At 39.1% G+C, this 16,443-nt stretch overlaps 1 protein-coding gene across 2 annotated transcripts; it reads left to right on the top strand.

Annotated features, from left to right (window-relative positions):
• The first annotated feature begins 2 nt into the window (after positions 1–2).
• Positions 3–15,940, top strand: zbtb44 (zinc finger and BTB domain containing 44). 2 transcript variants are annotated; one of them, XM_046388382.1, is made up of 6 exons: positions 3–325; positions 2,523–3,632; positions 4,909–4,993; positions 5,484–5,635; positions 9,646–9,946; positions 12,583–15,940. In XM_046388382.1, the coding sequence occupies exons 2-6, from the start codon at positions 2,561–2,563 to the stop codon at positions 12,980–12,982; spliced, it is 2,010 nt and encodes a 669-aa protein (XP_046244338.1). In that variant the 5' UTR covers positions 3–325; positions 2,523–2,560; the 3' UTR covers positions 12,983–15,940. The 2 variants fall into 2 exon arrangements, with proteins under 2 accessions (XP_046244338.1, XP_046244339.1); XM_046388383.1 differs by having other exon boundaries at positions 4–325; positions 9,646–9,729; positions 12,583–12,753.
• Positions 15,941–16,443: the final 503 nt, after the last annotated feature.

Genomic DNA, 16,443 nt, shown 5'->3' on the forward strand with positions numbered 1-16,443 from the left:
AGACTTCCTGATACCGTTAGAGATGCGCGTTGCATTGTGGGGATACAAATACAACGCAGAAGGGACAGCGGGGAGCACAAAGGAATGAAAACAGAACCTCAAAACTTTTAACTTCAGTTTGTTGTGATGTGAATTCATGTGAACGTGAGATTAAGTGAGGGTTTTGGCGGCTGGCAGGCTGACAACTGCCTGAGAAGCGCGGGGAATGTGAGTGATCGGAGTGAAGCGGCAGGGCGCACCGCTGTCTCCGACTATCGCTGCTTTTTGTCAGCTGAGCTCTTTGCATCCCGAGGCCCAGCCGTTATCAGGGGCCTCACCCCAGAAGGTAAGTTCCTTTTACACTGTCTGTCTGACAGCGGTTACACCGCTGTGTACACTTTAATTCAGCTACACTGTTGTCTGCTCACTGATAAAGGAGAAGAAGCCAACTAGTAGCGCTAAATTGTTTCGGCTAGCGCTAGCTTGGTAGCTAACGGTAGTTAGCTTATGTGCAGCAGCTACGTCGATGTACTCGGGGTTATCCACGGTCAAACCGGAAATTTGACTAATATGGCTTCAAAATAAACTGGATGAATTAGATGACTTGTTTATGAAAAAGTTTCTGTTTTGTATATTGTAATGGTTGAATGTATGTGTCAGTAGATAGGGGCAAACTGCACTGTAATACGCGAACACTATTATATAGCATCAGTCAATATCTAGTAACAACAAAGGGTGAGTAACTTGAAAGTTTTTCATTTTAACACCACGCATATTTTTGGTAATAGTTAAATTTAAATGTATATATTCACATAGAGTTCTAAGTATGATAATATGTCTTCATGCAGCTCAGTGCCGAAACATCTTGGTTTTAACGAACAAAATATATTTCAGTGTAGTCACTTTATTTTGACAGCACTATTTTGACTGGATGTGCTTGTCATGTTGTGGTCGACTTGACGTATCAGTTTTATACTGTTAGCTAGTGTTTGCTAAACTGTGATTGTTGTTGTAAACATGTTTGCTCAACATCCAGGTACTTAGCCCGCTTGCCTTGCATACATAGTCTTTCTGCCTTTGATGTCTACTTCAACTGTTAGCATTCTGCAATCTGTTTCAGCCCCTTGTGTCGTTAGTACGTGATGTAAACACAGTAAAAGTACCAGGTTGAAGGCTACGCCTCCTCTGCCCTATCGCCATCACAAATATTTTTTTGTGGAGAATTGGTACACAAGGTGAAGTGAAGTGAATCAGAAAGAGCACATTATTTTTCTTGGTGGATATATCATCACATCATAGCGCAGTCACGGAATCATTTTCTTCTATTCAAACTGTTGCTTTACAGCTTTACAACGAGGCAAATGGGACAGAAATTGAATCGGCGATGTATATTTGAGCCACCACATGACCCTTTTGACATCAGTTCTCTTAAACTTAAGCATTCGATCAACGAAAAGAAGATCATGCAAAAGTTTTTTTCTTTCCTTTGTCCTCAGAACAGTTTCACATTGCAGCCCTGATGCTTTTGTAGATGTTTTTATGTGTGCTTTTTTAAAGATATAATTATTTTTGATATTTCAAATAATCAGATCACATTAAATTTGTACGCGTCGGTGCTCTTTCATTGTCATATAGTTTCTATGAGCATGACTTTTATTGTCAGGAAGAGCTTGTATAGCTAAATAATTCTACAGGAGACATTTTTGCCTTGAGAAAACACCATGATGGAATTGAAGGTCTTTTCTTGTTGCCCTGGTTGATGGTAGAGCCTGGGCACTATCTTGTCACACCTTCAAAACCCAGATCTATAATTCACTTTGCCTTTACTGGACCAACATAGCCCAAGAGTTTTTTCCTTTGGTCTGTGTGTGTGTGTGTGTGTGTGTGTAAAGGGGAGCGTGCTCTCCCTGCGAGAGCCCCTTTACTTGAGCTTTTGTTTGATGGAAAATCTCATGCCTCAGAGAATCCACATGTCTTGCAGACAGCTGCTGAGCATCCTGTAGTGCACTGGCCTCCACATGGGTCTGGCTCGCATCGCTGCGCATCTGCTTTGATTGTTGTTACATAACTTGGCATTTTGTCCTCTGTACTCCTTACCCTGCTTTCACCCCCCCTTACCTTGCCTTCCCCTCACAAAGCACCTTAGTATTTCTCTCTACCTGCGCCCACTGCCTTCCATAATGCACTTGCTGTTTTTCATCTTGTCTTTATCATGGCATCATGACATCTTATTTTGTCTTGGTATTTACTTATTTCTAATTCAGTGGTTTATGGAAAACCCACCATGACATCTGTTATTTCACCCTTTATTCTTTAAATGCTATGGTGGATTTTGTTTAGTTACATAATCCTTAGATACATTATCATTGCTATATGCAACCAGTAATGGTTCAAAATACTTTGCGTACAAGTATAGCAAAGCCTAGAAAAAAAATATTTACATTGGTCTAATTTCTTTATTTTTTGCCTGACATGAACTCCTGAGATGTGGTTTAGCTTTTAAAAACTGAACCCTTTCCCCCCCCCTCCCCATCTCTCTGCAGGACGCATTTCCTGTACACAGTAAGAAACTGACTCCAGTATGGGGGTCAAAACCTTCACCCATAGTTCAACCTCCCACAGCCAGGAGATGCTGGAAAAGCTCAACGCTTTACGTAACGAGGGTCACTTATGTGATGTCACCATCCGGGTCCAAGACAAGCTCTTCCTGGCCCACAAAGTGGTCCTGGCCTGCTGTAGTGAATTCTTCCGCTCCAAACTGGTGGGCCGGCCAGAGGAGGAGGACAAGTTTGTGTTGGATCTTCATCATGTGACCGTTAGTGGCTTTGCTCCTCTGCTGGAATATGCCTACACGTCTACCCTGTCCATTAGCACAGAGAACATCATCGACGTTCTGGCAGCTGCAAGTTACATGCAGATGTTTGCTGTGGCTAGTACATGTTCGGAGTTTATGAAGTCCAGTATTCTGTGGACTCCGGGTAACAACAACAACAACAACAACAACAACATGACGGTAGATAAACCGCATGAATCAGCACCAGAGAGTGCTTCTTCAAATTGTGCCATGACGCCATTGGATGGTAGTGTGTCACCCGTTTCATCTGACTGCAGCGTGATGGAAAGAAATGTTCCTATATGCCGCGAATCGCGACGGAAACGCAAAAGCTTTGTAACGATGGCATCACCTGAGAGCCCACTTAAATGCACTACACAGATGGTCACCACCTCCCCCCAAATCCCCAACCCATCCCCTTCATTCTCAGACAGCACAGCCCAGCCTGTGGAGTCCTCCCTGGCCTTCCCATGGACTTTCCCATTTGGTATTGACCGGAGGTTCCACTCAGAGAAATCAAAGCTCCCAGAGAGTCCACGTTGTTTAGAGCAGGGCACCCCAGGGACCTCTGAGGTGGTAGTTGGCCGGCGGCTCAGTGACTTCCTAACATGTGAGAGCTCCAAAGTGGTGTCGTCACCAGTGGCAGCAGAGGAGGAAGACGTGAGGGTGAAGGTAGAGCGTCTCAGTGATGAGGAGGTCCAGGAGGCGTCCTCGCAGCCGGTCAGTGCCTCCCAGAGTTCACTTAGTGACCAGCAGACGGTACCAGGGAGTGAACAGGTCCAGGAAGAGCTCCTCATCAGTCCACAGTCTTCCTCTATAGGTGGTGCTATTCTCCTTGTGTAACTGATCCATAACATTTAGAATTGACTATACTTTCTCCACTCATGACTTAGCAACAGTAGCATGGCACTACAGATGTCTTAATCTGTGGATTTAGTATGAGCAGTACTCCTTATATAAAGAGTTTTTAGGGTTATGCCTTTTTTAGCCTTTCCAAAACAAAGATTACAAGCACCCTAATGTAAGAAATGAAGTAAATACTGTTTATATACTCTAATGGAAGCTGTAAACATTATAATGTCCAGCTAACAAGCTTACTGCCTACACATTTTACACATTGTATTGCTAGCCAAATGGTAGGTCTGCTCAAGCACTTTGACCACATATTTAATTTCTGTATTGTTTAGAGTGTGGTTGCATATCCGCTGTGATCTACATTCCTATAGCACTAGTTATTGCTGTAGCACAGACCAAGGATGTGAAATACTGAATGTTCTGAAGCGAACGGTTCAAAATGAATACGCACACCGTTAAACCATCACTACTTACATTAGTAAGGTATAGCAACCCTCCAGAGGAAAGGGACGTGCCATATTGGCTAACTACCTTTATATTTTGGGTTAACAGGTTACATTAGAAAAATGTATGTTCACTATGTATGTGGGGGCTAAGATTATGGTATTTCAGAGTTGAGTATAATAACAGCTTTGTTCTGCACTCTTCTTGGTTTTTCTATTCCATCAATAGCGTTTTGATTGTGTTAGATACTTGCCTACAAAATTCTATACTATAAAGATTCAGTTTAAACACTGTGTTGCTTGTCAAAGTGTAAGCATCTAACAATCTAAGCATGTTAAATCACCGTTAATTGTTAGAACACCATGAATTAGATTTTTAGAAGTAGTAAAAGCACTGACTAGTTTTACTCTGCCATAAATGTGCAAGATTTAGTCTCTGTCTTTTAGCATGACACCATGTGTGTTGCCATATTTGAGAGCCTACAGGTTACTAGTTTCAAACAAAAAAACTGCAGTCATAATAAAACAGGGACTTGTGCAGTTTTAACATAAGCTAACTGGCTACAGGTGATAAAATATGTCCTTTTATAAATAAAAGAAAGTGGAAGCACTCTTCATTTTTTCCTAAACTATTCAGTATAACAGTGAATTGTAATCCAGCGGCAACAATCTGTAAATAAGGGATTAACCCTCAAAGAGCTACAGTGTGTTACTTTAACCCCATCTAAAATGACATGCTTTAGACTTTATTATGTAGTCAGCTACCATATGAGTAATTCTTATTCTTCCCTTTCCCAGGGTCGATGGATGAGGGAGTGTCTGAGGGTTTACCGTCAATGCAGAGCACCTCTAACGCCGGAGGACATGCAGAAGATGATGAAAGGTATTATGGTTTGTTAAAACTTGTAGTGGTGAAAGTCATAAGAAGTAAAGAATATATAGACATAAACCTCATGACTGCATGTCTGGACAACACCTGTTTAGATAACAAAATTAGATGTCATGTGAAATGTCAGGCATGATGTACTGTAATATGAAGGACTACAAGAAACGTCAAACCACAAATGTGTGATAAAATTTACGTGCAACTGGAAATCTATGAATGTCGATTACTAGACAGTCTGACGCGTATCACCATCATCAGTAAGAACTCAGTTTTACACAAATGTTTTACAAGATTGTTTTTGATCTGTCCCTTGACATAATTTAAGTGAGCCCTTTTCCTCTCAAGCTATTTTCTTATAATCATGGGCCTACGTGAAGACATCATGACAGCGTGATGTTTTCTTCTAGGGACAGTACATTTTCCAATATGAGTAAGAGCACATATGAGCTTGAATATCAGGCTGATGTTTCCTCTCTTTGTGTTTCAGGTTAGAAGGTATTCAGTACCCATACCATCTCTATATCAGCCCCTCAGCCAGGCCTGGCACCAATGGCCCCGACAGGCCCTTCCAATGTCCAACCTGCGGAGTCAGATTCACGCGCATTCAAAACCTGAAGCAGCATATGCTCATACACTCCGGTATGTCAAATGGGAAAAATGAAAACTTCATATTAAGCTTCTAGTGTTGACCCTGGGAAACTTTGGGATGAAACAAATTGTTTCATAAGCAGTGCGTAAAGTATTCATTGACCCACCCTCGCCCCAACTACTTTTTCATATTGTGTTGTGTGTTACTACATTGATTCATTGATGTAATTAAGCTTTTTTCACACTAATAAACAGAAATGCAGACTCAGATGTCAGAGTGGTTGATCGTCAGACAGGTTTAATGCAAGTTCTAAAAACAATTGGCCGATACAGAGCCCTATGAAAACCATTTTAATTTCTTCATATTCCGTTTTATTTTTTCATAAATTCTGTGTTGTACAATTTATTTGTACGATGTAAGCACATTTAGTCGTAAGAAAGAGTGTCATGTCTTGTGGATGAATAATATTTCAATAATTTCCCAAGAAAATATCAAGATTTAATAAATATCACAACATTGCACATTTCTTAATAGCTCAGGAAGAGCCTTAAAACGGTTATCAAAAAAATATTCAATTTTTGTAAAATAAAATGTTACAAGCTTGATTATAAAGTAATTTGAATATTGCTCTACCTTAAACTTAGCTGTTCGTGTCAAATTCCTCAGTTGTTTGGATGCCTTGGCCATCTCTTTGGGCCTCTTTGACATGACTGTATGTGTTGGTGTGTGTTTGTGTGTATCATTGTGTGTCTTAGAGCTACAGTGGATAGTTGAATAATCCATTAGTTGATTGAAAGAAAATTAGTTGACACCTATTTTGATAGTTGATTCCATTGTTGGTCAATTTTTAGACAACAATGTAAAAAACAAATTGCTAGATCCAGAATTTAAAATGTGAGCATTTGCTGCTTTTTTGTAATTTATGATAGCTCGGGTTTTGGACTATTGGTTGTATAAAAGAAGAAATTTGAAGACCAATATCACTTGTGATGTAATTGTGATGAGCGTTTAAGTTTCAGAAGTTTTATAGGCTAAACAATCAGTTAATCATGAAAATGGTAATATCCATTTAACTCCGTGATTCCGTCTGTGTCTCCTGTCATTTTAGAAATTATAGTGCCCTCCTTATACACAGAGATGTGAGTGCTCCAAGCATCACACATATAACATTGAGGGATTTGAAGGACATTCCTTTTCCTTGTAGTCCCAGCTGACGCTGACTCAAGTGACGTCACTTAAGGACATTAATTCAGACTTCATACATCTCCCTCTAGAGATACAGAAGGCTTGCTGCAACTTTTTTTCCCCCATAGTAAAGGTTTTTTGGAGTTGTGTCTTTGAATTTATTTTGATAAATTTGTTATGGAATTGGCAATAAAGACAATAAAGTCAATGTTTTATAAAAGTAAAAGGAGAAAATAAAATCTCCAAGAGGTTGAAAACCATTTGTAGACAGTGTATAAATTTTGAAAGTATACCTGTGAGAGGATGTTTTGGATGTTTGTGCTCAGTTATTTTTAGATCACATGGAAATTGAAATTACCATATCAGTGTCCGTTATTCATACATAGGCAAAAGTATTGGGACATCTGACCTTTACACTGTATTCTAAATAGATAGACATTAATGTAGAGTCCCATCCCGTCCATCCGTTCCACCCCCGCACACCCCCCACACAACCCCGTCCCAAGGTATGACGGCTTCGGCTCTTTTGGATTTTAAAGTATTTCTGTGGGAAATTCAGCCCATTCATCCAGTAGAGCATTTGTGAGGTCAGACACTGATTTTGGACTAAAACTCCTGACTCACAATCTCTGTTCCAGTTCATCCCAAAGGTGTTGGATGGGGTTGAGGTCAGGACTCTGTGTGGGCCAGTCAAGTTCTTCCACACCAAACTCATCCAACCATGTCTTTATGGACTTTGCTTTGTGCACTGCAGTCATGCTGGAATAGAAAAGGGCCTTCCCCAAACTGTTGCCAAGTTGGAAGCATAGCATTGTCCAAAATGTCTTGGTATGCTGAAGTATTAAGATTTCCCATCATTGGAAGTAAGGGGTCCAGCCCAACCCCTGAAACCCCTTTTGTCTATTTAGTGTATTACAATACTGTTGGATTAATTTTGCATTTGAAATGTTTAGTGACATTGTAAAACGGTGCCGTGTAAATTCCCTGGCATGGAAAGGGAACAAAATTAAAACTTTTGGATATATGTATCTTCATTTCTTATGGGCCATTTTGTGTATTATTGATGCGTTATTCATCGTTATTATTATTAAAATGTGAATATACTTACAAATTAGTTACAGTTAAGTTTGACAGAGGCAATATTCCAGTCCATATTAAACATCGCATTTTATTTTCACTTCTAGGCTTCTTTCTAGACTCAGTATTTTAAAGCTGTACTCAACATTCATATATTGAGAAATCCATTGCAGAAGAGACACCCATTTCTCTGTCAGGTAGTATAGTAAATGACCTTAAGAAATACTGGCCTTCAGTTAACAAGCTGTGATGGCAATGAGTCCAAAATTTAGAAAAACCCGAGTGTTAAATTGAAGAAACTTGAGAAATCAGTATGAATTATGGAGTATGCAAAAAAAGCAGAAGCAACCCTGTGCGTGGAATCAGTTGTAATCCATTCTTTACATTAATACAGCAGTTATCAATTTTAGTGAATATTTGCTCAGTTAAAAGTAAGCATGAAGCAGGTAAATCAACAGACTCCAGCTCTTGACTGGAATCTGTAGTAAGATACAAACCGGTTTGTTTGTGCCAGGGGGGTAGTGCACATCAGAGCAAAATACAAGCCCATACAATCTACGTACTCTTAGCCAACTTTTCAAAGTCTGGTAGTAGCATAGGCCTACATGTGGGAAATTAAATGTTGCTCAGCTACTCTCAGTTCCCAGTAACTGTTTTGTTTTTCTTTGGTCCGGTATGAATGGCGGAACCACCATTTTATTGACACTTGGCTTTTTGCCCGATCCCAGCAACCAGACAAGAAAGGTCAGAAAGAAAGAAAGACAGATAGGTAGATAAATGGATCTACAATTTACTAAACCTAAAGAAAAAAATGTTGGAAAACTATAAGATTTTATGTTGAGTATTTGTGTGTGAAATTACTGCTGGTACAGCACCACTCAGCTGTACTAGCAGCTGTTTAGCTGATGCAGCACTGTGGAAAGGAGGAGTAAAATGTTCAACACTACTTTTTATTCCCCCCATTTGCATTGCCAGGCTAATCAGAAATCAACTTGGTCTAAGTTAATTTTTTTCTTGCTACATAAATTGTTCTGTTTATTAGTAGTTTAAAATAATGACAAAGAATGCACAATACATAGTTGGAGTTTGCTCACATCCTCAAACGCCAGGGAGTAACAGTACGCAAAATAACATTTTTTATCATTACTTGCAAAACAGTTTTTGTGCCATCCTGTTCATTCATTGTTCTGTTCTTTTGAACACATTTGAGTGATTAAATGACTGAACGTGTTTCCAGACTTCAGTTGAACAGTGTCGGCAGTTTTCATCTGATCCACTAATTTTGGATCTAAATGATCCTGCAGCTCTGGTCTCTCATTTGTGTTTGCCATTGAGATTGCAACAACATGACATGAGTTTGACTAACATGGCTAAACAGGCTAAGCCCACTTGCTTGCTCTAGCTGATAGACAACAACTGGTGCAATGCCAAATCATTGTGGATAAAACTTGCACTCTACAATTTCTGCTCTATAAATTTGGGTCACATAATATACTGAACTGAGGAAATAGAATACCAAACAGTACAACCTGCACTGAACGGTCAGGGACAAAAAAAAAAAAAAAACATAGTTACACATCTACAGAAGATGTAAATGTGTATTTTGTCTTGAAACAATTTCTAGAAGCTAAACTTTTTAAAGATCAATATTCAAAGAATGGAAACTGTGATTTGGAAAGAGTGACTTTGTGGCAAAATGCAGCCACTAACCCCCTTCCTTCACCCACACAAAGATACTAACACTTGTGTGATGGAACAGTACAGATCAGCTGAACTCTGGGTGTTTCTTCTTCCCCAGGCATTAAGCCTTTCCAGTGTGACCGCTGTGGGAAAAAGTTCACACGGGCCTACTCCCTAAAGATGCATCGGCTGAAGCACGAAGGTAAACGCTGTTTCCGGTGCCAGATTTGTAGCGCCACATTCACGTCCTTCGGTGAATATAAGCACCACATGAGGGTCTCCCGACACATAATCCGCAAGCCGCGGATTTACGAGTGCAAAACGTGCGGGGCCATGTTCACCAACTCTGGCAATTTAATTGTACACCTGAGGAGTCTGAACCATGAGGCATCCGAACTAGCAAACTACTTCCAGAGCAGGTGAGGAGTCCGGGGGCGCTGACCCCCCTCATTTACTCAGATCTCACCTGGATCAGAAAATAACTTTAGATTCTAATACCTGAGGTTCATTTGATCATTTTTCCTTTAATGACTGGTTGTGTAGAATTATTGTTTTTGAGATGACTGCAGTTGATTTGAACGCTTAGATCAAGTGTACCTGAAGTATTTGACTGCATTTCTTGTTTAAAAGAATAGCTTGACATTTTGGAAAGTATTCATTTTCTTCTCAGGAGTTTGATGGGAAGATCCGTGCTGCTCATTTTGTTCTGCAAATATGCGACTGGAGCCAGCAGCTGATTATCTTAGGTTAGAATAAAGACTGGAAATGTGAACAAAATATGCTTACCTACACCATTAAAGGACATCAGTGAACATGTTTATTGTTTAATCTACACAGAAAAGGCAGTGTGGGGAAAAAAAAAGAGTCTCTGAGCTGGAACTACTTGTTGGCTGGGACCAGCTTTTCAATGCTAAGCTAAGCTAACCTACTGCTGGCAGTAGCTTCACATTTACCTTACAGACCTTAGAGTGGTAGCAATCTTCTCCTGTAACTCCTGTAACTGAATAATCTTATTTCCCAAATGTTGTACTATTCCTTTAACATTCATCATTAAGAGGAGGAGGCAGCGGCAGATACAGATAAGTTTGTCGGCTGTGTTTACTGACAAAATTCCATGAGATGTAAAGTGGGTTATCAAGTGTACAAATTAAGTTTTTATTTTCTGAATACAGATATTAGATTCCAACTGTACAGTGTTCAAAAACACCTTAGATACCTTGGTGTTTAAACTACTCATTTTATACCCCAGCAATGAAAGAGTCTGCTTCACCTTGAATGTGTACTCAAACGTTTGGTCATACAATAGTTGCAAAACACAACTTAAATCATTTTGTCATCTCTATTTGTTTCTATATGAATGAGTTTTCTTTAACCAAATAGAGTGGGTTGTTTGTTTTTATCAGCAGCTCAGCCCACAAAACCGTATGAAAGTCAGAACACAGTGTCTTAGTAAAGTTGAGGAGTGTTTTTATTTCCCAGACTTTTCCACTTCTTAATCAACTCAAGCCCTCACAGGTCGACGGGACTCAAATGGGCCATAGACTCCTCAAAGGTTTTATAGTAGAAGGTCTACGCCTGAGATCATAATAGTGTGGAAAATTCTCTGGCAATCCAGTCAAGACTCTTAACTCCCATCCTCAGTCTTCACATAAAAAGATATGTTAACTATTCTGTGTTTTTTTTCCAACTTGCTGAATTTGCAGAGCAGTTCGTCAGATTCATCTGTGCCACAGAGGACAGTTACACTCGACCTTAACTATTTATTTTGGATACTGAGCTCTAATTCCTACTGTTTGATAGTGGATGTGAACTCTAAATCTAGTTTACAGTCACACTGTGCACTCACATATTTGAAAGGGCCTCTGTCGCAGGAATCCAAATGTAATTGTGTAGGGTTTTAACACATGAAGAGCAAGTAGGACCAATCCAGACTGAGAGTTGATGCAACACTCAACTTGGTGTTGACTTGCACACATTTTTGTACATCTGTGTACACTAAACAGGCTTGTCCTCTTGTCGCTAAATATGTTGACAGAATATGAAGGAAATATGCACCTTAACACACTAATTACACACACAAAAGTTGCTCCCAATTCACCTTGAGATTTCTGAGTAAACTCTGTTATTTGACTAGTAAATCTGTGTATATCATACAGGTGTACTTTAGTGTAAATAATACGTACTGCAGCCCAACTGATGCTGGATTTCTCGGCCCGATATACTGATTACCTCCTAATATTGCTATAGTAATACTAAGGGGTTAAAAAAAATCTGATGTCAATATATCAGGTTATAATCTTATTATATATGCTGAATATATACATTAACATATTTTTATCTATCGCAGTCATCGCTTAGATGTATTTATTATTTATTAAACACCTGTGACGAAGACTTGTAATGGAGGCAAGATATAAATAAACTTTGTCCAACATACATGCTGATACCATATATCTGTGATAGGCCAATATCAGCCAACAGTTAACTTGATTGGTCTCTAATATGCATGTAATAAATTCTCTGGATATAGTGTAATTTAATGTACCTGTACTAAGTATGTACCAAACTTCAACAGCCCAAAACATCATCTAATCATTTAAGACAAAGACAAGCAGCAGATTGTCACAGTTGAGAAGCTGGAAGTCGATGTTAAACAGCTAAAATTGAAAATAATTTTCGTTTTTTTGGGGGGAGGGGGGGGTGACCAATGATGAACTGACCAATAAATTGCCTAATTGTTCGAGCTTTAACTTCAGTCTGGTTGAACAACTCCCTGATTGGATGTCGCAATCAATAATTACTGTGATTTTTACTCTTTTTTTGGTCGTCCAGATAAACCATACTGCATTTGTCAGTTCGGTTAGTTCAGTTTTTTTGACAAAGACAACACAAAAACAGGTGTTCTTAACCTGAAGCATGTGTATTTATGAAAAATGTACAGTAGTGAAAATTAGATAATATAACATCTTTTAAATTGTCAACACAGTTTAAACATTTGTGTCAAGATAGCAACTGAAATGACATTGAACTCCTCTCATTCTCTTCATCTTTGCAGTGATTTCCTCGTGCCCGACTACCTGAGCCAGGTACAGGAGGAGGAGGAGGCGCTGGGAGTCCAGTATGAGCTAGAGGAATCCCAACATCACCCCGTGTACCCGGGTAGCACCTCCACCTCCACCACCACTGCGGCCTCATCCTCCTCCTCAGTCCAGTTGCCCGTCATCTCCCAGGTCTCCTCCTCTACCCAGAATTGCGACAATTCCTCCGGCTTCCTTTCACCCGAACCCCTGGAAGCCCCAGCCTCCCTCAAGATGGACGCTGATGAGACTGCAGTTATGACAGAGGAGACCAAGCTGGACAACAGTGTAGGAGGTAGTTCCCCAGAGGTGCTTGAAGAAGATCAGCAGCAGCAGCATGCCCAGGCCAAGGAGCTGGCTTCCATTACCATAGAGTGATTCAAGCCTTCTACTTGCCCATCATGTCTTATACTGCAGTCATGTCATATGGGAATTACCTGTTGATACGCCTTGGACGTTTAAAGGGACAACTTGGACATGGGCACATGTTTAAACCTCATCATGTGAAGCCATCAGGAAGCCGTGACTGAAGTTTTCTGAAGACTTCAGTTGCTTTGATGTTTTTCCACAAACGTTTTACTCCTAACTCAGTCCAGAAAAGTAAAGGATCATTTTCTACGTTTTCTTTACAATGGTAATATTATTTTCCTGAAGTAATTTCCTTCTTGGTCATAAAATCTGAGTTCAGTCCATCAACATACCTCAATTTCAAAGTAGTACGTATCAAGTGAACAGTGTTTTTTAAAGGTAATTTCTAGGAAGGTTGTTTTTTTTTTCCCATATGACATGAATGCAGCACAAGCTAAAGTCATTTCTGTCTTAGCCAATTTGAGGTTTAAGTACAAGCCTTGCCCTACTTTTGCAAAGTGCCTGAGAGTTCCCATTTTAACAAAGCAGTGTGTAGAGGAAGAAGAGGTCTTGACTTTGCCAACAGTGACAAATCAAGTCTGTGCAAACTGAGCTAAATGAAAAAAAAATCCATTGTAATTCATCCGTAGTGATAATGCTAGTTTGTATGGGCTGAGACTGTGTTATTCCTTCAGTGCCGTCGCTATAGGCAAACTGTTAAATGTCAATATTATCTATATTGCAATAGCTTGTACTGTAGTTTTACTATTTGAATGCTGTGTATGTTGGGTGTTGTGAAATATGATGTGTCAGGTGTGCGTATGTGCATTTCTTTTTATATGTATGAACACAGTACATTTCATTTTAAAATATTCAAAACTTGAAACTATATTGACAGAGTATTCCCATAACATTTTTGTGCAGTATATTATACTTCTGACCTATCACAATTATATTTTTTTTTCTTTAACAAACACTGTTAAAATCAAACCTCACATAGACTTAAGAAAAACCTGGATAAGCACTGATGCTTCTTCTGTTCCAAAAATTCAACTAAACACATGACAAACATTTCAAAAGTTTTCTCACAACTGCAGTGTTATATTTCCAAATGGGCTCTAAGACATGGTAATGTAGCATTTATCCCAGCTGGTGTTTGGACCGCTTGTCACAAGGCAGGTTTTTCACTTTTAAAGTCAGTTCATATTATAAATATTGATATCTAACGTGAATTTCGAATTTCAGCTGTCATGACTTACCAGCAGGTAGACTGCTGATGTTCTAGGGTATTGCATGACTCTTGAAGTGACAGTTCCACCTAGGTACCACATGATTGTCTTTTTTTTTAGGTTTATCCTTGTGTGATTTGTGGGTGACAAACCAAGACAAAAGTGTGGATTAACCACCAGCTTTCTCTTTTGTTTTTCTTTACCTAAGTAGTTTCTCTCAAAGCAGAAACTACATTGTGAAAATGTCCCTGACTACAATTTAAAAAATTATAATAATGTATGTGTGCAACCGGGAAAGCAGGAAGTAATGCACAGATGATGATGGTGTGATAATGCTTTAAAAGCAATAGGAACAGGCTAATGTGTGAATGCAAATACTGTGACTCATATCAGGTGTTTTCAAAGTCCGAGGTTGTGGGTCTTCCCTCAGGCTAAGCTTGGAAAAAGGTGTCCTCTTACCAGCACTTTTGTACTTGCTTAGTTTTGCTCAATTACTGGATGCCTATATGATCATGATCATGTTATTTGATTCCATAAATACTCACAAATTCAGCTAAGATGGATATTGCTATTTGACATAACAGACAACACTAAATACATAAAAAAGGTCTATCCTAAGACATTTATTAGTTTCTGACTCTGGAAAAATGGGAAAAAACAGCAAAATACCCCAAAGCTACTGTATCTCTTTAACCAGATTATGCACATTTAAGCTATCCTGTGTAATCTCTTATTGATAACTAATGTAATATTTTTTCACTTCCATTCACTGGGCCTCCCCTGAAACTGTTTGGTGCCCCTGACTCCCACTTTGAAAACGTCTGAGTTTGATCATTATAAATGATAAATATATTGTGTAAGGTAAGAGCTTATCTTTCACTTTAAACTGAATACACAGTTTGGCGGTTGATGTTACTAATTTCATTGATTCTTTAATACTGATTTTGGGTCAAACCTCCAGCTCCTGGACCACCTGTGTAGTGCCAACATGGTTGTAATTGTGTCCGTGGACGTTGTGCCTGTATTTTGAGAAGATAATGATACCCATGGTGATAATCCATGAGTTGAATGCTACTGACTGTGATTGGATATTTTTTACTTCCAATGAAATATTTTTATTTTCCATTACCCCCTGAAAGTGGCACAAAGAGCCGACATGTAGGATCTTCACAGCAGGATGTAAGACCTCATATACAGGGTTGATTGTAAATGTAAAGATGATGTGATCAGTCTTAGCTTGTCCGGATCCTGGAAATTCATTGAGAGCTGTCTTAACAAGCGCTTGTGTCAGCCTGTGCCATCCTATCAACCCTTTTTTCAAAATTGTGCCATTTTGCCCTTTTTATCTGGGTACAAATCATGCTTTTTCTTACAGGACCAAATGTTCTCTATCTCATTGGGGATTTGCCATGGCAATCAGTAATTGCACATAATAAAAGAAAGAGATAATCATTGGAAGTGGTCCATGCTATTTAGCAAAGGGGTCCTGCTGTTTCGCCCCTTAAAACACTGTATGATGTTGTGCATTTAAGAGGCTAGCCTTAGTAAATGGACCTATTAACTCTAGTTGCACAATATCAAAATTAAAAAAAAAGTTTTCTATTCTCCATTTGTATGTCATGCTATTCATCTGTTCAGTGTCTGTATTCAAACAACTTTTTTATAATGAAATGCTGCTGTTTGTTGAAACGCAAAGTGCCCAAAATATTTTTGTGAACCAATGGTGTGCAATAAATGGACAGGTGTTGTTTTAAAAGTTTTAATTTTGTCTTTGGAATGGTGAACAATATATATAAGAAAAGAATGTATCATTTTGTCTTATTCAAATGTGACTGAAGGTGAATCAAATAGGCAAGGATCCCATTTGATCTGTGAAACAAAGCTTTGATCTCTTACGACCGGTTCTGTTCAGCTCCTTTCTGTTTGTTTCTAAAGTTGCATGTTCATATCGTTCTGTGAAGTGGACAGCATGTCTTCAGTTGGCGATGCATTCTGTCAAGGCCTTATTTGTCAATGACTCCTCACCCAGCGTAGCTCTGATCTGTTGTTCAGCATGCCCTCTTCTTTTCTGTGCGTTATCCCTTTTATGTGCAATGGTTTAAAATATCTTGATTATATACAGGACATGCCTTTTCAATGTACACTTGATGTTGTATATGTTTTCCGGTCCTTTATTTAAAGTAGGAAAATATAAGAAAAAAACATGGTAGCTCTTCATAATGGCATATATATTTTTTGTGACTTTTGTATTATGGTTGCTGT

The sequence above is a fragment of the Scatophagus argus genome, chromosome 5, assembly GCF_020382885.2.
Source record: "Scatophagus argus isolate fScaArg1 chromosome 5, fScaArg1.pri, whole genome shotgun sequence".
Classification (NCBI taxonomy): domain Eukaryota; kingdom Metazoa; phylum Chordata; class Actinopteri; family Scatophagidae; genus Scatophagus; species Scatophagus argus.